Source organism: Piliocolobus tephrosceles, chromosome 15 (genome assembly GCF_002776525.5).
Source record: "Piliocolobus tephrosceles isolate RC106 chromosome 15, ASM277652v3, whole genome shotgun sequence".
In the NCBI taxonomy this organism is placed as follows: Eukaryota; Metazoa; Chordata; class Mammalia; order Primates; family Cercopithecidae; genus Piliocolobus; species Piliocolobus tephrosceles.
The window spans coordinates 71,407,519-71,431,818 of NC_045448.1; the positions used below are offsets into that span (position 1 = coordinate 71,407,519).

Genomic DNA, 24,300 nt, shown 5'->3' on the forward strand with positions numbered 1-24,300 from the left:
AGGCTGCTTTGTATGTTACAATCAGTTAGGTAATTTATAAGGGACAATATCTGCTTCAAAATACTTAACACTGGTAGAAGAAGAGAAGAAAATGCTTCTTTCTTCTCAACAAGTGTATAACATTTCAAAGAAGTTTGTAAAATTCTGAGATACTTGCCAGGTCTATTTTAAAATAAATTTGGTTTGAAAAACCCAGAGTAGAGGCTTCCTGGAAGCTGTGGCTATACCATATTTAAAGTCATCAAGTCTTGTAAGGAAAAACAAGAGTCAACAATGAAATAGGAAGAAAAAAAGTGTTCCAGGCCAGAGTACTATAGCATGTACAAAGGTCCTGCGGTAGATCAGAGCATAGAGAGCATGAGGAATTAAAGGAAGGCTAGTGTGGCCAGAGCAGAGCTGAAAAGCCTAGAGGGGGCAGCAGGGATGACACATGGCAGCCAAATCATGCTAGGTCATAGCCATCCAGTCAGCCATTTACTCATTTGTTCATCAATCAAATATTTACCTTCTATGTATCAGACACTGTTCCTGGTGCCAGCGGAGATACAGTAGTAAACAGGCCAGGTAAGGAGCTTATTTTTAGTGTTTACATCCTAAACAGATAATACATCCCACACTCTTAAAACTCAGAGTAATAAGAACTATGAAGAGAATTAAAATAGGGCAACATATTCACCATTTGGTAACCACCATGGAAATAATTGGAATTGGCAAAATTTGAATAAACCCTATAGATTAGATAATAGGATTGTATCAATGTTAATTGCCTGGTTTATGAAAGGTTTGTCGATGTTAATTGTCTAGTTTACAATTACCAAAAATTGTATTGGGTTATTATGTAACAGAATGTCTTTGTTTTCAGGAAACACACATTGAAGTATTTATTATAGCATTATATCTCTACTTTATTCAAATGGTTCTGAACTAAATTGTGTGTATGTGTTTATATAGCTGTATGTATGTACAATACATATAGTCATACTGGGACAGGGAGAAAAAGGGAAAATGCCCTCTGAAGAGGCAGAAGGTTGAGATATAAATGACATGAAAGGGCATTGCTAGTGCAGGGAACAGCTAATGCTAAGGCTTGAAGGCTGGACAGCACTTGATGAGCTGAAGGAGCAGAAAGAAGTCCACTGTGGCTGAAGCTGAGTGGCAAAAGGTAAGGTCTATGAGATTCGAGCACAGAGGAATTCTGCCTTTTTTCTAAGAATAATGGGAAGAATTAATGGGCTTTAAATTGGAGGATAGAAAGGACCCATTTGCATATTGAATGCTCACACTGAAAAATAGAATAGGGGATGGGTCACTAGTGGGAGTGTGGGGGTCAGTTAGAGGCAGCAGCAGATGTTCAGGTGGGGAAGACGGGGCTTGAACTCAGGGCCTGGGGGAGCTGGAGAACAGTGGATAGGCTTGGGATGTTTAGGAGACAAAAACAAAACAAAACACAGGACTTGGTGGTGACCTGAATGTACCTCTAGTTGTCTTCTTTCGAGCATTGGATCAGTTAATGGAACTAAACTTAAGATTTCAAAGTGAACTATTGAAGTGCCCCAACCCCATTCTTGCTGCAGGGTTGTTGTCGGTTTTGTTTCTTATTCCCACACTCCTTTCTGGACAGTGCCACAAAGTACAGAATCAGAGGAGATGGAACAAGTTAAGATGTGAGAGGAGGCCTTCAGAGTGTGAACGTTGTACTTAGATGTGAAAGGGTTGGTCTCCTCCTGAGACACAGGCTGCCTCTCTGAAGTTCACAGTGTTTCTAACATCCCCACACAAAACAGAAAAATGGCATGTGCTGGAGAGCGGGAGGGGCAGGAGATCTCCATCCAAAGCCAGACTACAGCCTTACCAAAAACCCTCCCAGGAGAGCAGCTGGAAACAGTAGATTGCTTGCCACTCTTTCTTGAGAAAGCGCAGCAGATGCTTTTTATATAATATCCAATTACTCCAAGGAATGTCACCATCTTTATGATTAATCAGTTTATATACTCAGGGACATATGTGAGGTGGTATCCAAGGACAACAAAAGACCCTGCAGAGAGGAGATAAATTGAGTCCAACCCCTGTAGCCAATAGTTAGAGAAACAGATTAACTGTGTATATTACATAAAAATCACTCAATGTGAGTTATTGTTAAAATAAGGACTGTTTTTATCTAAATTCACTGCGAAACAAATCTATTTTTAAAACCTACACATTATGTAAATGATGGGGAAAAGTTGTAAATAATAGATATCCCTTTTTCAGAACTCAATAATGAGCTAGTGAGACTGTCATTGTGATAATGACGTGTATAATAGCACCCAATAAATAAAATAGCTTTTGTGATTAAAGGGATTCTTCCAAGAAGGAATCGAACCAAGCAAGAATATTCCAACTTGCTTTGTAAGGCCCAGCTCAAATGTCAACCCCTTTGTGAGATTTTCTCTGATCTCTGGAGCAGAATTAATAGGCCTCTCCTATGAGCTCTGAGGGCGCTCATCAGTTGGGGGTGGAATTATTTACCATGATAAAACTCTCTCGAATAGTTCTCTTTGATTACAGTACCTAGCATACTACTCAGCTACCTTTTCTTTTTGGAGCTTTAAAGAAAATGAAAACATTAAAAGCGTCAGCAGTAGTACAGCTTGCAGCTGCTAATACTTATGGAACATTCATGGGACCAGGCACTAACTCCAAGCATTAACCCTTTAGTCCCCACAATAACCTTAATGAAGTAGGTACCACCAAGATGAGGAAACAGTAGGAGAGGTGAGTAGACATGTGCAAGTTCCCATTGCTAGTAATTGGGGGCAATTAGGATTCTAACTCTCAGAGTCTGACTCTACCACTTCCCCAATAGGGTAGGATGGGAAAACACTGGGCTGGGAGGGAAAACACCTGGAGTCAAGTTTGTATTTATTAGTTTGTCAGCTGTGTAGCCCTAGGATACTCACTGAGTCCACTGGCCTCTGGGATTTCTCTGCCTCCTCAGAATTCAAGTCTCCTCCACGCTCTGGCAAGATAGCAACAGCCCCCATGACTGATTTTCCCACCACTGACCCACAGCCTAGGCCTGCCAGGCTAGCATCCGAGCCAAATGTTTTTGATGGGACAAATGTTTTTGGATAGACTTACTTGAGCATCATTGTTCTCCAAATGTCTACTCTTCTCACAGTTTTTGAAAACTGGGCTAAGTGCTGAGAGACAGCAAAGATTTAGCAAATGGTCCCTGCACTCCAGGAGCTAAGAGTCCAATATGGACTTTTTTTTTTTTTTTTTTTTGAGATGGAGTCTCGCTTTGTTGCCCAGGCTGGAGTGCAGTGGCGCCGATCTTGACTCACTGTATAAGCTCCGCTTCCCGAGTCCATGCCATTCTCCTGCCTCAGCCTCCTGAGTAGCTGGGACTACAGGCGCCCACCACCACGCCTGGCTAATTTTTATGTATATTTTAGTAGAGACAGGGTTTCACCATGTTAGCCAGGATGGTCTCAATCTCCTGACCTCGTGATCCGCCTGCCTCAGCCTCCCAAAGTGCTGGGATTACAGGCATGAGCCACTGCGCCCAGCCTAAGAGTCCAATATGGATTTAAACAAGAAAGCTGAACCTCAAGATTACAATCCAGAGTTGTATGATAAGTGTTCTCCCATCATGCCACATGCTCTCCCATCATGTCACATGCTCTCCCATCATGCCACATGCTTTCCCATCATGCATGTGCTCTCCCATGATTCCATAGGCTCTCCCATCATGCCGCATGCTCTCCCATCATGCCATGTGTTCTCCCATCATGCCACATGCTCTCCCATCATGCTATGTGCCTTCCTATCATGCTATGTGTTCACCCATTACGCATCATGCTTTCCCATCATGCCATAGCATAGTCCCTCAGGCAAGAGAAACCCATCCTGTCTTCTGCTACATTACCCTTTTCTTTACATCTTCTGCACACATTTTGTGTCCAGGGACAGTTTCTCTTTATGGGCCAGTGACTTGGGAGTCACTTATAATCTCAGATTGACCTTTCTGAAACATTACTCAGTGGAAATTTGAAAACAAACTGTTTCCTTTGCACTCAATGGGATTATAATTTGAAATTCAATTGTTTTTTGTATAGTAGGTCAACAATCAAAATGGTACAAAAGCATTTGCTCTTTTCAGCTGCCACCTTCGGATATGAGGCTTTATGTGACCTGCACTTCTTTGAAAATTTATAACGGCATACATTTTTAATGTTTTTTTTTTTAATCTTGACATATTAGTGCTGATAGGAAAAACAAATGTTTTTTAAATCTTTGCACCCAGAACCAAAAAAAGAGTCTGTGGTCACAGCAGGGTATGGAGATGGCACAACCTACATATAGTTTTTCTCCTGGGACAGCATGCCCTCACTTGTGAAGAAAATTTCTGTTCTTAAGTTTGAAGACATGATTGCCTTATCATACGGGTCCTGCCCTCCTCCTCACTCCAAGTATTTAGAGGTAAAATTAGAATGTCACATATTCAAACACTGATAAAAAAGGAATCCTTTTTTGGAATCTATTCTGTGTCTCTGTATAGCTATCATTGACATTATTATTCATCAAAGTAAGCTGAGTTATGCTGAAGTAACTAGACTCCTTCCCTCCGGTCTTGTGTGGCCTCTCTGACCACTTAAGGTAAAACAAGGAGAACTAAAAGACAAAGATCTTTATGGCTTCTCCTGCCACAATAGGCTCCTCATAGCAGGTCCATTTTATTGGGATCCAAAGCAGAGCACTTCCTACCTGGGAATGGAGGCTTTCTCTTTGGCTCCCCTGGTGATTAGAATGTGTGACCACAGAAGTGATCATTGAAAACCCCTGCCACTGACAAGGTCCTCTGAGCCACTCTATAGCATCCATTGTCTTTGAGAAGGTGAAAGCTTCTGTCTTTTCACCACTTAAAATGCTGGCCAGAAGAAAGCATTGCTTCTACAATGCATTTCAAGTATATTACTTTAAACGTGGCAGCTATATGTCCAAAGGATTTTGGAGGTTTGTAGAGAGGTAAGTCCCAAATGCCATTATAGCACATTAAAGAAAATGAAATTAGCTTAGGAGTGCAACACAGTTCAAGCCATTAAATAATGTAAAAGGCACTTAGTGCAGCACTGAGCTATATGAGTATGGGCACACTTAAACTGCTTGAGCTGTACTGAACTAACTCAGTACAGATCCTGTTTGGCAGGATCAAACTTGGAGGCTGCAATAGTCCGTTCTCATGTTGCTATGAAGGAATACCTGAGACTGGGTAATTTCTAGAGATAAGAGATTTAACCGACTCACGGTTCTGCATGGGTGGTGAGGCCTCAGGAAACTTAAAATCATGGCAGAAGACACCTCTTCACAAGGGAGCAAGAGAGAGAATGAGAGCCAGCAGGGGAAATGCCAGACGCTTATAAAACCATTAGATCTCGTGAGAATTCACTCACTGTCAGGAGAATAGCATGGGGGAAACCACCTCCATGATTCAGTTACCTCCCATGGGATCCCTCCTATGACACATGGGGAATAGCAGATTATAATTCAAGATGAGATTTGGGTGGGGACACAAAGCCAAACCACATCAGAGGCTAATGCTAAAAACCTAGAATTGCATAGGAAGCACTCTCTTGTGAAGGACAGTTAGGACAAATGTTTAACAAGGGCAACTTCCTGGTCACTAATGCCAGGGGAAGTTATATGTGTGGCAGTCACTGCTAGCTAGGCAATATACACCTCCCCTTCTTCCTCCCTATCAGGGAACAATATGGCCAGCTAAAAAAAAAAAAGAAAAGAAAAAAGAAAAAAAAAACGCATTTCCCAGTCTTCCCAGAAGCTAGAAGCAACCATTTGATACAGTCTTGGTCAATAATGTGTTAGCAGAAATCTTCTGGGAATTTCTAAGAAAGTCTAATTTCCTGATGGAAATACTATCCTTTTCCCTCACCTCTTCCTCTTCCTTCTCCCTGTCTAGAAGGTAGTTAAAAGGCTGGAAATGGAATAGCTGCAAACTTTCAGGATAAAAAATACCACCTGCTAAGCATGGCAGAGCAGACTGACAGGAGCCTGGCGTGTTGGTGCCATAAGGAGTCGCTGCACCAGCCCCAGGTTGCCAACCTCTGGACTTTCTAGGGAATGGAAATAAGTCCCTATTTGGCTAAGCCACTATGGCTAGGTTTCTGCTTCATGCAGCTGGAGGCAATTCTTAACCAATATAGAGTGTTACACAGACAAAAGATTTTCCTGTCCAATCAGTTTGGGGATCAGTAGGGTAAACACAGATCCTTGTTACAGGACCTTTCTGAGCCTTTTATATCATAGGTGCCTGATGATGCTCTTGAGATGGGGGCAGAGTACAGTGTCTTCCAAATTCTAAAGTCTCCCAAAATTCATGTCCCCAAAGTGTCTCCCAACAATTCATATCCACCTGAAACCTGTGAATTTGTCTTTATTTAGAAACAGGATCTTTGCAGATGCAATCAAGTGAAGATGAAGTCATAGTGGATTAGGGTAGGTCCTAAATCCAACAGTCAGCATCCTTATAAGGAATGGGAAGATTTAGTCATCAAAGTCATAGAGAAGACACACATACAGAGGAAAGACCATGTGATGGCAGAGGCAGAGACTGGATTGATGTAGCTGCAAGCCAAGGAATGCCAAGAATTACTGCCACCATCCAAAGGTAGGAAGAAACAGGGAAGGAGTACCCTAGAGCCTTCAGAGGGAGCACGGCCTTGTCAGCAGTTTGATTTCAGACCTCTAGCCTTCAGAATTGAGAGAGAATACATTTCTGTTATGTCAAGCCATCTCCATTTGTGGTACTTTGTAAAAGCAGCCCTGGGAAACTAATATACTCTATAGCATTATAACCATGTCTAAATTACTCTAATGTTTTCCTGTGTCTAGGAATGAGAATTGAGGGTCAACACTGAGACCTGGCCATGTAGAGAAACTGCCTCCCTGCGCCCCCAGCTCCTCTATCATATTTTATATTCTTATAAAAAATTGATATTCTTCCTGTCACTTTTCCTTGAAATCAAATAGCATCTTGAAAACAATGACATTAAAAATGGGAGGAGACGCTGACATTTGAATAGAAATGCCCTAAAGAAAAGCTTTTCAGGAACCTTGAATTTGCCATTAATTATCTGCCTCACTTTGGATCAGTGCCTTATCTTTTCTCAGCTTCATGTGTCTGATTTCTATAATGAAGAGCTTAGACTGGAAGATCTGTTTGATCTCTTCCACTTTGACACCCTGGAATTCCAGTGGGAATGCTTCAGATGTATAACAGTTGACGCTTGTTACTCGGAAACCTAAAGACAGGCAGGGCTGGATGAGATGAGGTCGGAGCAGCAGGCCTGTACTAACACTTAGGGTACCTTGTTAGCTTTTCTGAGTTCACTTATATAGAAAATTCTTACTTCCTAGGATGTCTCTTTGAACTAAACTAGAAAAAGGAATGCAGTGTTATGTTTGGTGTTATGTTTGCCTTAGCGTCTTAAAAGTCCTAAAAGAGAAGATTCTTTTGGAGGGCTGTGATAGAAATTACTAGGACAAAAATGAATTTATCTCTCTTTCCCATTCTTAAAAGAAACTTACACTCCTAAAACTAGGTTAATTATTCACATTACAAAAGATGTCTTTACTTTATGAACAAGCTTACTAAAGATTTCCTTTACAATAAATGTCCTAACAAAGTAGTTGCTTAACTGCTCTTCTCCAATCTAAACAACTAGATTCTTTTAGACTTTGGTCATATGAGCTTGTTTCCATCTACTTGACTATTTAGGTTGTTTTATCCAGAGCACCAATCATTTATCATCATACACTGTAACTGTGATAACCAGCACAGAGCACAATATTCTCCAAATCAATCAAGACAAAGGAAACTTATGAAAAGGAACACATCTTGGAGCTTGAAGTCATTCTCTCAAGATATCTCACCAGTTCCAGAAAATGCGAAGATATGATGGGAAATATAAGAGTCCCTGATTTTCACAAGGACACACAAGACACAATGTCTTAGCAAGGCACATCATGACATTGTAATTATCAGCCATAAACATTTTTAGTACCTTAAATGCATATAGCCTTTGTCAAAAATGGTTTAAAGCCAAAGACGCTACAAATTCTGTAACATACACACCCTTTGGACATTTGCCAATGGACATTTGCAATGTCATTGGTGCCTAACAAGGACACAGAAACCCTAATTCTCTAAGCATATCAATAGCATTATTGAGTATTATATTTACAACAAGGGAGAAAAATAACCAAGAGAATAAATTGGGGTTTTTTAGGTCATAAACTGCAGGTCTATGTAGGGTTACCTAGTTATAAGTTATAAAGTATATTCATGTATTCAATCCACAAATAATTATTTATTGCCTTTTATGTGTCCACTTTTCTTATCCAAGAAATGAGAATAATAATACCATCTACCTCACAGGGTTATTATGATGATTAGACTTTAAATATTTATAAATATAAATATATGTCATTAACACAGCCTGATATGTAGGAAGTACTGGATAAATATCAGCTACTAGTATTATAATGGAGCCAAGTAGAAAGATTTGGGATATGTTTTGGAGGATTGAGCCAACAGAATTTGCTGATAGAATGAATGAAAAAGTGAAGGAAAGAGAAACCAAAGACAGCTCCAAAATCTTTGGCTTGTGCAACTGGGATGATGACATAAGGAAAATGCAGAGACAAATGGGTTTGAGTAAAGAAATGAAGAGCTCTAACAGGGTCATTTAGGTTTGGTCTGAGATGCCTGTAAGACGTGCATGTAGGAATGTCAGGGGAGCAGTTAGGTATATAGGTTTTCAGCCTCACTACCCAAAGTAAGATCTGGAGACCGGCAACATCAGCATTGCTGGGAGCCTATTGGAAATGCAAAGTCTCAGGCCCCACTCCAGACAAATGAGACTGGAATCTACATTTTAACAGGATTCCCAGGTGATCAGTGTGCACAGTAAAGTTCCAGAAGCAATGAATTAGAGTTCTGGGAAGATAGGGACTTTGGATTCATTAGCACATAAATGAAGTCTAAAGCCAAGGCCCGAAAGAGCTCACCAGAGAGAGTGTATAAGGAAGACAAAGTGGCGCAGGGCAAAGCTCTCTCACACTTAGAGTTCTGGTGGAGGAAAAGGAACTGCACAGAAGAAAAGGAGGAGTAGCCAGTGAGGCAAGAGAAAACCAGGAAAGGGCAGTATTCCAGGCCAGATAATCCAAATGTTTCAAGAAGTGGTCAACTGTGTTGAATGCTGCTGACATGTCAAGTAAGATAAGAACAGAGAAGAGGCCATTAGATTTGGCAATATGGAGGTCATCTTCAATGACCTTGACAAGAATAGTCTCAGTGCCATAAGAGGACAAGTATAAACAGTGGGGAACAGGAAGAGATATGGAGCAAAGGCAACTCTTTCAAGGAGAACATAAAGGGAGAAATGGGAGGAGGGAGGAGGGAAGAAAGAGGCTGATGATGCAGAAAAGAGAAAGGCCAATTGCTATGGTGGTGTTTTTGAGATGGTGAGAGGGAAAAGGTCCCAGAGCCCAGAAGGAAAGATGGCCTCTGATAGAAGCAGGGGCCACTCAAACCAGAGCAGCATGTCAGGGATGTGTGTTGGGGGCTGGGGAGTGAGAAGACGGGAGAGCTCCAGGCTCACTGTTTGTGTTTCTCAATGAAGTTGGAGGCACCCAGAAAGGTGGGTGGGGTGGAGAGGAAAGGAAATTTGGAGAAAAGAAGAGTGAATTCGTCACTGTGGAAAGTGGGAAAGTAAATGCCTTAGAATTGCCAGGTAGCACAGGATGCTTTTTTGAGATTTTCGGCCATGCATTTGAAAAACCCTATGCTCTCCCACAATATGCTTCTTTCTTCCAACATGTCCTCATATTCTAATGCATAGAGGCATAAATCACAAGAAAGTGCATCTTCCCCATCAATTCTCATTATTCCTGTAAGCATTTTATTACATTAAAGGTCACTGTCAGCAGAACAAGGCTAGACAAGGGAGTCATCATAGAGCCACAGCAAGATGATGACACAAAAGGACAGAAGCCTTCTGTCCCCTCCATGAGATTTATGGCTGAAGGGTGAGGCAGGAATTAATGACATGAAAACACAAGATGCCTCAAGGGAGGGAGTTGTTACAATTCACAAGAACTGCTAGGAGATCCCTCCTGAGACAAGCGCTGTGGTAAACAACACCAAGTACTGTTAATTGCCTTTAATTGAGTTTTGAACAAGCCCAAAGTCAATAATCCCTCCTTGGTTACCTTCCTTCCTGCTTGGAAACCATTCGAATTGAACAATCACATAATTCTTCGCAACACTTCCAAATTCAGCTACATAAAGCCCACTTCTGTGATCCACAAACCAAGAAGCTAAAGTGTGGCTCTCCCCCAGCACACTGTTGCCCCACAGCCCTCTCTTCCACACCCCAGGTACTTAGGGCCTGGGTGCACATCTCCTCGAGCCCTATAGTCACCTCCATCTATTTCCACTCCTTCAAAAACCCCATCACCTTGGAAGCACAGTCTTCCAACTTGACTTCCTGTCACTCCTCCTTGTGACTCTTCTCTACTGCACTCCCAGCCACTCCCCTCATTCTCCGAGGACTCCAGCTTCTGGCTAACCATCTTCCCCTCCACCACTCTCCTTACTCATTCCTGCTGGCTGATGTTGACATCTACACAGCGATCCACCGACACCCACCATCACATCTTCATGGCCTCCAATGCCACTTATCTCTCCTTCCACCCCAGCCTCAGTCACCCTCTCCCATGGTCATACCCTAGATCTTGCTGCCACCAAGATCACAACCTTCAATGTGTGGATGTCAACATCCTGCTCTTTGACCATCCCCTTCCAGCCCACCTACTCTGGCACCACACCTCCTAGCAATTCTCCAACATCTCTGATACCTGCTAATCACTTTTTAATTATCTACCTCCAAACTCTACTTTTCCCCTATCTTCTAGTGTAGCTTAAATTAAACCATCCAGCTGGGTAAGTAACCATTCCCTTGCAAAACACCTCTAACTCCTCTGCCCTCTCACCCACCACTGTTTCTACCTCACAGAGCCCAACCCTTAGTCAAACCCTATGTGACCTTGCCCCTGCCTGCATCTGAGCCATTGACCCTTGCACAAAACTCTGCGGACTGGACTCACTTCAAATTACCCTCTACATCTTTCAAATTTCTTAACATTGCCAAGCAACCTGCCCTTCCCTCAAAGTACAGACCCTTCAACAGGATTATTTCCCACCTTCTCATCTCAAATCTCCCTGACTCCCTCTTCACTCCACTCTCAGCCAAGGATGTGGCCTCAAATGGCATAATGAAAATACCTGCAGTCAGCCAGCACTAGCTCATCCTCTGATCCAGTCTCACGAACCCACCTGAAACAGCTCACTGCTACCTCCCAAAAGAGCCTCTCTGACCACTCAGGCAAAAGCAGCCTCCTCCCTCATGTTAAAATGAGTTTCTCTTCTGCATAATAGGTATCCATGCTTGACACTGTTTGTTTTTATGCTTAGTGTCTGTCTCTACTCACTACAGTGTAAACTCCTGGCTCGTGGCATCCCCAGCACTGCACAGTAACCACACATAGAAGGTGTTCAGTAAACACCTGTTGACTGACTGATGAACTGGGTTGAACCACACACTTACCTACCACTGTGACCAGCTACACATCATCTAGTACACCTCCAGCAAATGTAAATGCACATATTCTTAAATTTTTTATTTAGCCTTCCCTCCCTCTCCTCATAAAAATGAACAGTGGGGCTGCTATCCAGGTCAAATTTATCTATTTTAAAAAATGTTTACAGCCGGGCGCCGTGGCTCACGCCTGTAATCGGCCTTGGGAGGCCGAGGCGGGCGGATCACGAGGTCAGGAGTTCGAGACCAGCCTGGCCAGCCTCATCTCTACTAAAGATACAAAAAATTAGCTGGGCATAGTGGCGCGTGCCTGTAATCTCAGCTACTCAGGAGGCTGAGGCAGGAGAATCGCTTGAACCTGCAAGTACAGGTTCCAACTGTAACTTTACAACTTGTAACTTCAACAGTTAAGATACATAGCAGGATTCCAAAAACTGTCTTCACGATCATCGCTAAGACTGAAAAATGAGGCAATACTCTCCAAAGAGATGAAAACATAATGGCAACTGAAATGTTGTATGCATTGTAACTCCATATTTACTGCTGAACAAGAGCCTTGGCACCCACAAATCCCTCCTTCTCACCCAGGTGAAAAAAAGCCAGCAGCACCTTCCTCTGTGAGGATCTACTCTGTTAGCTCACTTAGTTACTTCCTTACTTTCCAGGTCTAAGTCAAGGATATACTGGCGACCCTGATGGTGACCCTGACCAGTAACCTTCCACAGCACTTGGAAAATAACTGGTACCCGGATTCCTAAGGAAAGTTTACATCTTCTCTTAGTCCTCATTTTTATCCTAATCCCTTTCAGACTATTAGCCAAACTGTTCTTTCTAATGCCACTTCTAGTTTTCTAAGTCTCTTGAGGAAAAATAACTGAACTTGTTAGAATGGTTCGTAAACTAAAAGTCAATCATCTTTGAGTAGGGAGGAAGAATGTTTTCATCTGTCTGGACCATTCTAGATGGGAGAAGATACTGGAATTGAGTGGATAAGGACTGCAGCTACTTGAAGGCATTTTTGTAACAAAGAAAAGCAAAGTTCACCAGACTTTGAATATAAATTGTGGCCATACTAATAAGGAAAGAAAAATATATTACCCCACAAGGACAAAGTAAATCAGGTCATAACCAGAGGAGAGATTTCAACAAATTTCTGGAAGACAAAAAGCTAGTGGGGGACTGGCGATTAATGTATGAGGATGAAAGAAACCACACTCGAGATTTCAGGCAGAGGTAACTAAGGCAGGGAGGCAGCCAAGTTGTCTAGCAGAGCCCCAAAGACGTCCTGGACTCTGAGATGGCAAGTACTGTGGAGGGCAGGAAAAAAAGAGAAAAAGAGGCTGGGCTGGGCATGGTGGCTCATGCCTGTAATCCCAGCACTTTGAGAGGCCAAGGTGGGTGGATCACCTGAGGTCAGGAGTTCGAGACTAGCCTGGCCAACATGGTGAAACTCTGTCTCTACTAAAAATACAAAAATTAGCTGGGCATGGTGGCACATGCCTGTAACCCCAGCTACTTGGGAGACTGAGGTAGGAGAATTGCTTGAACCCAGGAGGCGGAGATTGCAGTGAGCCGAGATTGTACTGTTGCACTCCAGCCTGGGCAACAAGAGTGAAACTCCATCTCAGAAAAAAAAAAAAAAGAAAGAAAGAAAGAGAAGAGAAAAGAGGCTGAACACAGGGGCAAACTGCAGGTCTCCATAAAGAGCAGCAGATCCTGCCCACCCCTTCTTCTTCCCCAACATACAACGGTCCCCAGCCAGTCACTCAGTTGAGTTATCTCTTTATCTCAAAATAGCATGCATAAACTGTTCTTGCTGGATTTATTAGCTTCAATCACTAGATGGGTCTTCTTAGAGAAACTGCACACACTGCAGGAGAGAGCTAGAACCATACTGTGATGGTATTGGTGCCCCCAGAGTAAAGCCCATCTCAGGGGGTCACTTACAGGGCCCCAGATAACAATTCATGTGAACCCCTCCCTGGATTGAGACACTGGAGTCCTAAGAAAGATGAAATCCTAGCACGCTGCTTATTATGCAGTAAACAATATCAACCCAGTCAGACACTGAACACTTTTAAGAGTTTTCAGCTGTTTTAATTATCTTATTGACAAATCATAGAAACCAACCATGGCTAGGGAACAGAATATTTCATCAACTTTGATAGTACAAAAGTAAATGTACAGTTAGAGAAGGAGGGAGCGGGCAAGGAGATGTGGTGGTAATAGCCTCATTTATGGTGTAGAGAGTCAGGTGACATGATCAACAGTGAACGGAATGGGAAATCTGGTTGTAATGAATGTATTGTCTGGAGTTGCTGGATGGCCAGAAGAGAGGTGAGGAAATGGAGGTGTGGTGCAAGTAAGCTTCAACCTTGAGTTGTTTTTTTTTTTTTTTTCTGTGACAGAGTTTCGCTCTTGTTACCCAGGCTGGAGTGCAACGGCGCAATCTTGGCTCACTGCAAACTCCGCCTCTCAGGTTCAAGTGATCCTCCTGCCTCAGCCTCCCAAGCAGCTGGTGTTACAGGCATGCCCCACCACACCTGGCTAATTTTGTACTTTTAGTAGAGACAGGGTTTCACCATGTTGGTCAGGCTGATCTTGAACTCCTGACCTCAAGTGATCCACCTGCCTCAGCCTCCCAAAGTGCTGGGATTACAGGCATAAGCCACCACGCCTGGCCGATTCAACCTTAATTTTTATGGCAGAAAGTCACTAGACAACGATCACAGTTGATACATTCAGAAACAGCAGTACATGCATATTATTTTGAGATACAGAGATATCTACAGCAGAACAAAAAAACACAGCTAAAATTGGTTTGCCTGTGGATAAGGGATTTGGGGCGGGATTTGGGCAGGGATTGTTGCCTTTTATTAGAAGGCCTTCAGTCCTATTTGATTCATTAAGTATGAACAAGTGTTGCCTTAAAAACTAAAAGTTTGGGGACAGGAGAAGAATAAAGAAAAATAGTGGTATATTTTATGAAATAAGAGAGAGGAAGTCTCACACACAGTATGGTAAGAAAGAGTGTGGAACGGTTAAGCTGGATACGGCATAACTATGGTAACAGATGTAGCTAATTTAAGACACAAACGAGGGTGTTGGAAAGATCTAAGAGAAATATGGTGTTAAGAGGGAAGGAGAATAAATTCTAAAAAAAGGGATGCTGAGATAATCAGTATGGATGCTATGCCATCTGACATGAGGAAAGGAGGAAAGAACCAAATCCGCCCTCACTTTTCCTGTCTTTTCACAGTAGATTTTTCAAAGTAAACCCCTAGATATTCTTATGGGGACTCCATGCCGAGTAAAGAAAGCAAACATGATAAAATTCATACTCAATAAAATAACACAGGCAGAAAATCACATCCATTGTTAAATGAAATTGTGTTTCATAAAGCCTCCATGCATTTCAAAGTTTAATAACTTCATTTGTTCTTTGAGAAAAACAATTTAAAGATAACATTCAAATGCCCTTGTATTGATTTTCCCTTCAATAAAATGATTCACAATCAAGCACAAACATTTAACAACCCTTTCAAAATTCCACAGAAAATTACCAAAGGAATGTAAAAATAGGAACAAATCTCCATCGCTTTTGGTTACCAGGGAGGCTGCCATCCACGCGGCAGGAACTGTGAGGGATCGACATCTTTATAACATTGGTTCTTCCCATCCAGGAACATGACATTCTATTTCTTGAGTAAATATTGGTAATGCATATTTTCTGTGGAAATAGTCCATTTCATCAAGATTTTCACAGATGTTGGGATACAATAATACACAGTGTTCTTGAGATTTCACATCTTTTCTCCATGCTGTTCCATATGTCATTTCTAGCTTTGTGAATGTTTTTGCCTTTTCATCTTAATTAGGCTTTCTGGAAGTTTGTCTATTTTATTGGTTTTCTAAAAGAACTAACTGGCTAGATAAAAGGTGGGGAGACGGCATATAAAGAGGTAGAAAGAGTTGCTTTTGGAAGGGTTGGGAGGGTGGGAAAGCATGTTCAGAAAGATGGAGTGGTTCAGCCTACCTAGGGGGCAGAGCATAAAGGAAGAAGAGGAAAAGCAGTTGAAGCAGGTAAGGAGTTTGGGCTTTATCCAGAAGGTAGAGTAATGATGAGATTAGATTTTTGTTTTAAAGAGATCAACTATGTAACATAGTGAGACCTCATCTCTACTAGATATTAAAAAAAAAAAAAATTAGCCAGGCATGTTGGCATACACTGTAGTCCCAGCTACTTGGGAAGTTGAGATGGGAGGATTGCTTGAGCCCAGGAGGTCAAGGCTGCAGTGAGCCGTGATTGTACCGCTGCGCTCCAGCCTGGGCAACAGAGCAAGACCCTGTCTCAAAAATAAAAAGATAAACTATGGATGGAGGAAGACTGGGCTGGATGCAGGGAAGAAGGTGGGGGGACTTTAAAGTAATCCAGGGTTTCAGCCAGGAGCAGTGTGGCCATATGAAACAGAAACCCAAGCAAAGTAGCCCAGGCAGAATGGAAAGCAACATCGACATGGAAACCAAAGTCTAGCCTGGATTCATGGAAACTACTAGAATTGTAATCAATTCAGGGAGCCATGGGGATGGGATGACGGATGTCAAATGGTCCTTAGAGCTGCTACTGATAGAAGCCACAGGGATTTACTACTTGGCCTAGTAAGTTTTTTGCAGCCACTTCAAGACTGGAAAAAAGGCACAGATAAACATTCCTGATATTAAATGGAGCACTGAAATTTGTTTTCAGGTACCTAGATCCTAAGCTCTCTGGCCTCCAGATTCTGCCCTGGAAGCTTGCAGGATGAGGCCCTATACATTACGGGTGTTTACTGCTGGGTGGGGTAGCATTTATTTACGTACTTTTGTATCTTTATTTTTAGCTGCATCTGGTGAAGTGATCAGAATCAACCTTGATTGAAGCTGGATATATTATATCCCCACCTTACTGGGAGCTCCCTCAGCACATGTCTGAGGAACTGAGGGTGCTATGGTTTGGATATTTGATCCCTCCAAAGCTCATGTTGAAGGAGGGGGTGCCTCATGGGAGGTGTTTGGGTCACAGTAGCGGATCCCTCATGAATGGCTTGGAGCCATTCTTGCAGTAATGCGTGAGATCTCACTCTTTTCATTCCCATGACAGCTGGTTGTTAAGAAGAGCCTGGCACCTCCCTCCCCTCTCTCTTGCTTCCTCTCTTGCCATGTGATCTCTGCACACACCAGCTCCCCTTTGCTTTCTATCAGGAGTGGAAGCAGCCTGAGGCTTCCACAAGCTGCCCAGTCTTCCAGCCAGTAGAATCATGAGCCAAGTAAACCTTTTCTCTATAAATTACCTAGCCTTGGATATGCCTTCATAGCAACACAGGCAGACTAAGATGGGGGTCTGCCACTCAAGGTGGCAGTGCTGATAGATTTCCCAGGGCCCTTGGATTTATATCCTTCATCCCCACCCCACTAACCATACCACAGCCCATCTAGCCCTGTTGCAGTAAGCCTGGGGGTACTAGCACTCAGCTGAGAGGACATCACTGCTTCTTCCCAGGAAAGCCCCCTGATGTTCATGGGCTGGTTGATATTGGCTGGCACCATCTGTACTCTAACTTTTACAGAGTCCTTAAAGAATCTAGGCCCAGTGTTTGTTCTCTTCTCTAAAACTCAAATCGATGCTTTCCTTACTATGTTTGTCTTTGTTCATTTTGAAGAAAAGGAAGGTAAATATTTAGGCCAATGGTGCCATCTTGAAACCTACATATGTGTGTTTATAACCCTGTACCTGCAGCTCGGACCTTGGGTCCCAGCCCTGACACATGCATACATCTGCCTCTCTACTGGCCATCCCCACCTCAAACTCATCTTGTCTAAAACTGACCACTGTCTTGCACAAACCACTTCCTTCTTGGCTGTGCTGGATTCCCCAATAATCAGACAAAGTAAGTTTTAGAGCACCAAGCAAAGCAGGGCTCCAAATACTCTTGGAATAAATTTGATCTATATTTTTTGAAGCATCAAAGTAGTCACCATGGAGATGTTATAACAATGAATAAGACACAAATGGTACAGTTCTAATTTTTTAAAGTTTCAGAGAAATAAGTCTGATGTACTTTGTTTGAGGATGCAAATTTAGATTATAAAATTATAAAAGAAAGCAAGACAATGGTCACCATAAAAGGAAGGTGAGTGGTTACCTCCAGGGGGGAGCAGGGTGTGGTCTGAGGGTACACTGGGCTCTGGGAGCCAGCTGTGTCCTGCTTCTCGACCTGCATGGTGGTCACACGGGCATTCACTTTATATTTTGCTAAACTGCACATTTGTTTCATGTCGTTTCTTACATCTGTGTTATGTTCTATATATTTTAAGGTTTTTTAAAATAAAGTAGTCATTACAAGGGAAAGAAACAAAACTTTCGTGGGCTTTCATACAGTTATTTTGATAAAGTTGGCAACAAACTTATCTTCCATCATACAAAATGCCAGAAGACAAAAGAATAATATTTGGAGTTTTTAGGTAAAAAGATTATGATGAAGAAGTGTATGCCCCAAAAGGATGATGTTACCGTGAGAGGGCAACATAAAGAAGTTAGAGGGCAAGCAAGAATTACCAGAACATATTACCTTTCCTGAAAAAGATTCCAGCTAATCAAGGAATAAGTGAAAATGAAGACTGAGCATAGGAAATGGACTGAGTGTTGTTACCTATATAACTCTCAGTCTAGATAGCAGCTGTTAGTATGGTTAGGAAATATAATATAAATGTCAAAAATAATTCTGGAAAGCAAAAGCATGCATTGCTTTTGTTTTGTTTTGTTTTGTTTTGTTTTTTAAGAAAATAATCTGGATCTAAAAGCCAATTTTTTTTTTCTTTGAAACGGAGTCTCTTGCTCTGTCACCCAGGCTGGATGGAGTGCAGTGGCGTGATTTTGGCTCACCGCAAGCTCCGCCTCCCGGGTTCTGGCCATACACCTGCCTCAGCCTCAGGCAAGTAGCTGGGACGACAGGCACCCGCCACCACGCCCGGCTAATTTTTTGTATTTCTAGTAGAGACGGGGTTTCACCGTGTTAGCCAAGATTATCTCGATCTCCTGACCTCGTGATCCACCCATCTCAGCCTCCCAAAGTGCTGGGATTACAGGCGTAAGCCACCGCACCTAGCAAGCCAAAATATTTTTAAGTTAGTGGCGGTAGATGGGCAACAAAAAAGAAATTAAAGCTGGGCACGGTGGCTTACCCCTGTAATCCCAGTACTCTGGGAGGCCAAGGCGGGTGGATCACCTGAGATCAGGAGTTCGAGACCAGCCTGGCCAATGTGGTGAAACCCAGTCTCTACTAAAAATACAAAATTAGCCGGGCGTGGTGCTGGTGCCTGTAATCCCAGCTACTTGGGATACTTGGGAGGCTGAGGCACGAGAATCACTTGAACCCAGGAGAGAGAGGTTGTAGTGAGATAAGATCCTACCACTGAACTCCAACCTGGGTGGCAGAAAAAAAAAAAAAAAGAAGGAAGGAATTAAAGCATACTAAAGCTCTCATTATTTATGAAAGAACAAATAGACACAACTATATTTTTTAATGTCAATGAAGACAAGTAGAAAAAATGGGCAGACAATTTCCCTTTTATCTAAAGAACAAGGGACTCTTACACTACATTTAAGTTAAGAAACAGGGTGAGAAAATAGCTTGGAATTTTTTTAACATAAAATAAAAGTTTAGAAGATCTGTGACTGTATCACATACAATAAATGTAAATTTAGTCACAATTGGATTAAAAATCCAATTATGATGCTTAAAATAGACAAAAATCAAAATGACATAAAAGAAGAAAGCTTAAGAAGAAAGAGAATGAGCATCACGCCAGGGAAATGAAAACAGAAAGAAGGCAGGACCAGATTTCTTATCGCAGAGTAAAATTTAAGACAAAAATGAAAATACAATGAGACAAAGAAGGTCTGGAAATACGGAAGATTCACCCCACAATGGAGAGTCAAGGGTCACAATGTCTGTGTCACAGAGGATAACTAGTCATCCCCATTTGCCTGGCACTGTCCTAGCTTCAGCACTGAAAATCCCTCATCCTAGAAAACCAATCAGTCCTAGGCAATCAGGGCCCTAAGTAATACAGCATCAAATGTAACTATGTAAAAACATAAAAAATATACACGAATACATATCTATAGTATATAATTACATAATTATATATCAAATAAATATATAAATATAACTGTATATAATATATATGGATTTAAAGGTGTAGGGATATGCTAAAGGACATAGCAAAAGGAAAGCGGTCAAAAATATCATTTTCTTTCTGTTTTTTTTTTTTTTTTTTGGAGATGGAGTTTCACTCTCGTTGCCCAGGCTGGAGTGCAGTGGCGTGATCTCGGCTCACTGCAACCTCCGCCTCCTGGGTTCAAGCAATTCTCCTGCCTCAGCCTCTGGAGTAGCTGGGATTACAGGCGCCCGCCACCATGCCCAGCTAATTTTTGTATTTTTAGTAGAGACGGGGTTTCACTATGTTGGTCAGGCTGGTCTCGAATTCCTGACCTCAGGTGATCCACCTGCCTTGGCCTCCCAAAGTGCTGGAATTACAGGCGTGAGCCACAGTGCCCGGCCCCATCTCATTTTCTTAGATGTAAGGTACCTATTGGAGAGTTACTAAATATGCATTAAATGAAGATCTAATTCAAATATTGTTAAAATCCACAACAGCTACTTTTCTGTTGTGTTTTTACTACATCTGCTGCTAATAAATTGCTGCAAACTTGATCCATACACAGGTAGAACTGGCATGAGATCTTCAATCCCTGCCAATAGAGCAATGGTCGCCAGGAGCTGTTCTTTTGGAGTTGGCAAGCTGTGTGTGCCCTGTGTAGACTCACTCTCTCCACTATTCAAACTCCCCTTCCCTTCCCACGGGCTGTGGCTGGAGCCATCAGTCCTGTCCATGGCTCAAATGGAAAGATACAAAGGCAAACACAGACTCCAGCATCGGTTTCAGCCTTGCCATCAAGATGATCCAGAACACGTTTTTATTGCTAATTATTTATGATTAGCACTGGAATATGCCAGGCATGGTGGCTCACGCCTGTAGTCACAGCTACTCAGGAGGGAGAGGTGGGAAAATCACTTGAGCCCAGGAGGTCCAGGCTGCAGTGAACTATGATCATGCCACTGCATTCCAGCCTGGGCAACAGAGCAAGATCCCTACTTAAACAGTCTAGGTGACAGAGCGAGACTCTGCAAAAACAAAGATTATCACTGGAATAAAACCACTAATGTCAGAGAATACACAGAGCCTTCAAGATATCTTCAGAACCCCAGGGGGCTGAGAGACCTGTGGCATGGTATCATTAGCTCACGCTGAGGGCCCCTGTAAAAAACAACCCTGTGAAACTTGTCCTTGTGTCTGATGAGGAGGTGATCGAAGGCATCACTTCAAACACTATGTTATTAGGAAAAAGTTCCTTTCTGGTCTCGGAATCAAGAACTGTTGGCTGGGCAAAGTGGCTCACACCTGTAATCCCAGCACTCCGGTAGGCAGAGGCAGGTGGATCACTTGAGGCCAAGAGTTTGAGACCAGCCTGGCCAACATGGTGAAACCTTGTCTCTACTAAAAATACAAAAATTAGCCGGGTGTGGTGGCACGCGCTTGTAATCCCAGCTATTCGGGAGACTAAGGCATGAGAATCACTCGAACCCAGGAGGTGGATGTTGCAGTGAGCCGAGATCATGCCACTGCACTCCAGCCTGGGCGACAGAGTAAGATTGTGTCTCAAAAAAATACAAAACATAAAAAATAAAAAATAATTGTTGTGTTTTTATGTTCTGGCCACATATTATTTTGTGTTTTGTGTTTTTCCCACATAGCTGTTATCACAATTTATAATTATATATTCATTTGAGAGATTTCTTGATGAATGTCCATTTCTTACATTTGTCTTTCAGTGCCCATCAGGGCAGAGACCACGTCTATCTGCTTTATCCCTTGGTTCCCAGTACGTCTCACAGAACCTGGCACTTAGTAAGTCCTCACTGAATGTTTGTTGAGTGAAGAAGTGTGTGAATGAGTTTAACAAATAAATAAAACATATAAGCCATGGGTTCATCAATTTCTTTTTTCCTTATGCTGCAAGAAAGTTTAGAGCTGGATTTGTTTCCTGCCTGTAGCCATTGTAGAAGGTATCATGCTCATGTTTTTGTATCAGCCTCATGCTTAAGACCATTTTATGACTCCACCCTTAGTGTCTTTTTTCTTTCCCAACTACTTCTAAGTTAGGCTGCCTTGCTGTATTTACGAATCCCTGTAAACTATCTTAAATCCCTTGTGGAACAGGTGGTAATAAATAAATATATCTGCTAGTCTTTTTTATATATATATTTAAAATCTTAACACTAAACCCACTGCCAGCAAACACATTTGCTCATCTGTTAACCTTAAGAATAGCTGAGATCTGCTAATTCCAGCACTATACTAATATTTAAAACAAATTCAATCCAAGCCTAGAAACCACAGCATATCATGTCAGGCATTGTTGTACGTTGTGTATGTGACAAGCATGTTTCTAATAAGGCTACTTTCTTGTGGACAAGAAAGAACATAGGGCTTACTACAAAATTCTTATGGATTTTGGATCAAAGAATAATTCATCTTTAGTGGTTTTTCAAAATGTGTTGACATCATACTAACAATGAAAACTTTGCTTTTACTTGTGCCCTATGCACGGAGGAGTGGGGGAGGAGGGCTGGGCAAGATCCTGATCTATAGGAGAAAAGTCTCTACAAAGAAAAGTTTGATCACCTTACACAATTAAAGTAGAATATTATAAAGTAAAAATATTAAATGGTCTAAACCCCCCTTTTAAGTCTCTAACATATATTACTCATGTGCTAATGGAGATATTATTTGCAAGTCTGAAACATCATAGTTCTCTTCTTTGGTCAGATTCATTTAAAGCACTTCAAATACTGACTTGCTATTTTTCTCTTAAAAAAACAGAACATAATTTTCTAATCCCATTAATGAGAACACCCCTCACTGAACAAGTTAAACATCTCAGGAATCCTAGCTAGACCCACAAGCTAGAAGTGAAAGCAGTTGCTTGCACCCTCTCCAATCCCTTTGCTTCCGCCAGGATGCCAGACCAACCACTCCTTTTGGGGCACAAAATGTGCATTTAGGAAACTGAGATTTGATTTCTATTATCGATAAAGCTCATGTGAGTCCGTTGAATCTTGGACGACAAACGGCAAGAGGGAAGAGTGGGTGTAAGGAAACAGATGGGTAATAACCGTGTGTCAGAGATAAATGACAGTTTTTTAAAGAATTTGATAGGGTGTGGGCTGGAGCTTGCTTTTTTATTTTCTATTTCTATTTCCTATTTTCTATTTTTATTTTTGGGCAGGAGATGGAGATTAGGGGTGAGAAAAGGAAGGAAGAGAAAAGGCAAGACAATAGGCCAGACCCGAGAGCCTGATCTGCATCCTAAAGCAGTCTGCCCCTCCCTCCCTTCCCCCCAACGCCAGGTAGGCTGTGGTGTGATTTCAAAACAAGCAGACACCGACTCCCGCCTCCAGGACCGGGATGGCCTCCGCCCCGGCTGCAAAAAGGGAGGGAAGGCAGGGAGAGGAGAGGGAAGATGGAAGAGGGGAACAGACTGGCAAGACCCCCTCGGGGCCAGAGGGGGTTTTTTCCCTCCAAAGTGGTGGAGCCGCATAAAATCCAAACCCACGAGGCCCGCTCACGTGCCGGTTGCCCCGATCTCAATGTGGGCGGCTGCCGACGCCGCACCTGCTCGGCCCGCCACTGCGGCTGAGCGCCGCGCCGCCGGCGATCGCGAGGCCCCAGGGGACGCGCCCAGCCCCGCCAAGCCCGGCCCGCACGGCTCCCCCGGAGGGCGGCGGCCGAGCGGGAAGGAAAGGGAGGGGAGGGGAGGGGAGGGGCGGCACCGCCCGGCTAGGCGAGGCAAGGCTCGCCCCCCCTCCATTCGGACCCAAAAGAAAGCCCCACCTGTCAGGCGTTACGCTCCAGGCGAGGGTCCCACCATCCCCAAGCAGGGGCCAGTGCTTGTAGCCCCGATTTCCTAGGAGCCTCCGACGCTACATCATCACCAGAAACCTTTAGGCGCAAAACACACGGGCGCCGGCCAGGGCTGCAGCACCGACGCGCTCGGCAACAGACGCGCCCCACCTGGGCCAAGCGGCTCCCGCCCGGCCGAGGGATGCCAGGGTCTCCGCGCCAGGACACCAGCGACCCCAGGCAGCTCACCTAGCCCACTCCCCAGACCCTTACCTCCTGAGCGGCATCTTAGATCTCTCCGGTCGGCCACTGCGGGTTGGTTTTGTTATTTTATGGGTTTGGGGGCGGGGGAGTTGCGCTTAAAAAATCCACCCAGCTAATCTGCAGAGCAGCGTTTTCTGCCCATGCTGCAGCCCGCGCTCGTCAGAGCTGCTGGGAGATCACCCAGCAGTGCAGCGGCTCCGCGGCGGCGGGGATGACTGGCCACGGACGCCGCAGTTCCTTGACAAAAGGCTCGGGTTCCCGCTAGTTTCTCACAGCCCCGCCGTCAGAATTAAAGCCATTTCCCACACGAGGCTGGGAGGAAATGAGAGCTCTCCCGGCCCTGCGCGCTGACAAAAGGCCGCTGCGCGGT

The 24,300-nt window shown here is 43.2% G+C and overlaps 1 protein-coding gene across 2 annotated transcripts in view; it reads right to left on the reverse strand.

The window, feature by feature from the left end:
- The window catches only part of ADD2 (adducin 2), a 107,158-nt gene extending 82,858 nt beyond the window's left edge, over window positions 1-24,300 (reverse strand). The window contains exon 1 of one of the 2 annotated variants that reach the window (XM_023224042.2): window positions 23,940-24,300. In XM_023224042.2, coding sequence (XP_023079810.1) covers window positions 23,940-23,953 — 14 coding nt within the window. In that variant the 5' untranslated portion in view covers window positions 23,954-24,300. The remainder of the gene's footprint in view (window positions 1-23,939) is intronic. The other variant, XM_031934171.1, reaches the window with a different exon arrangement.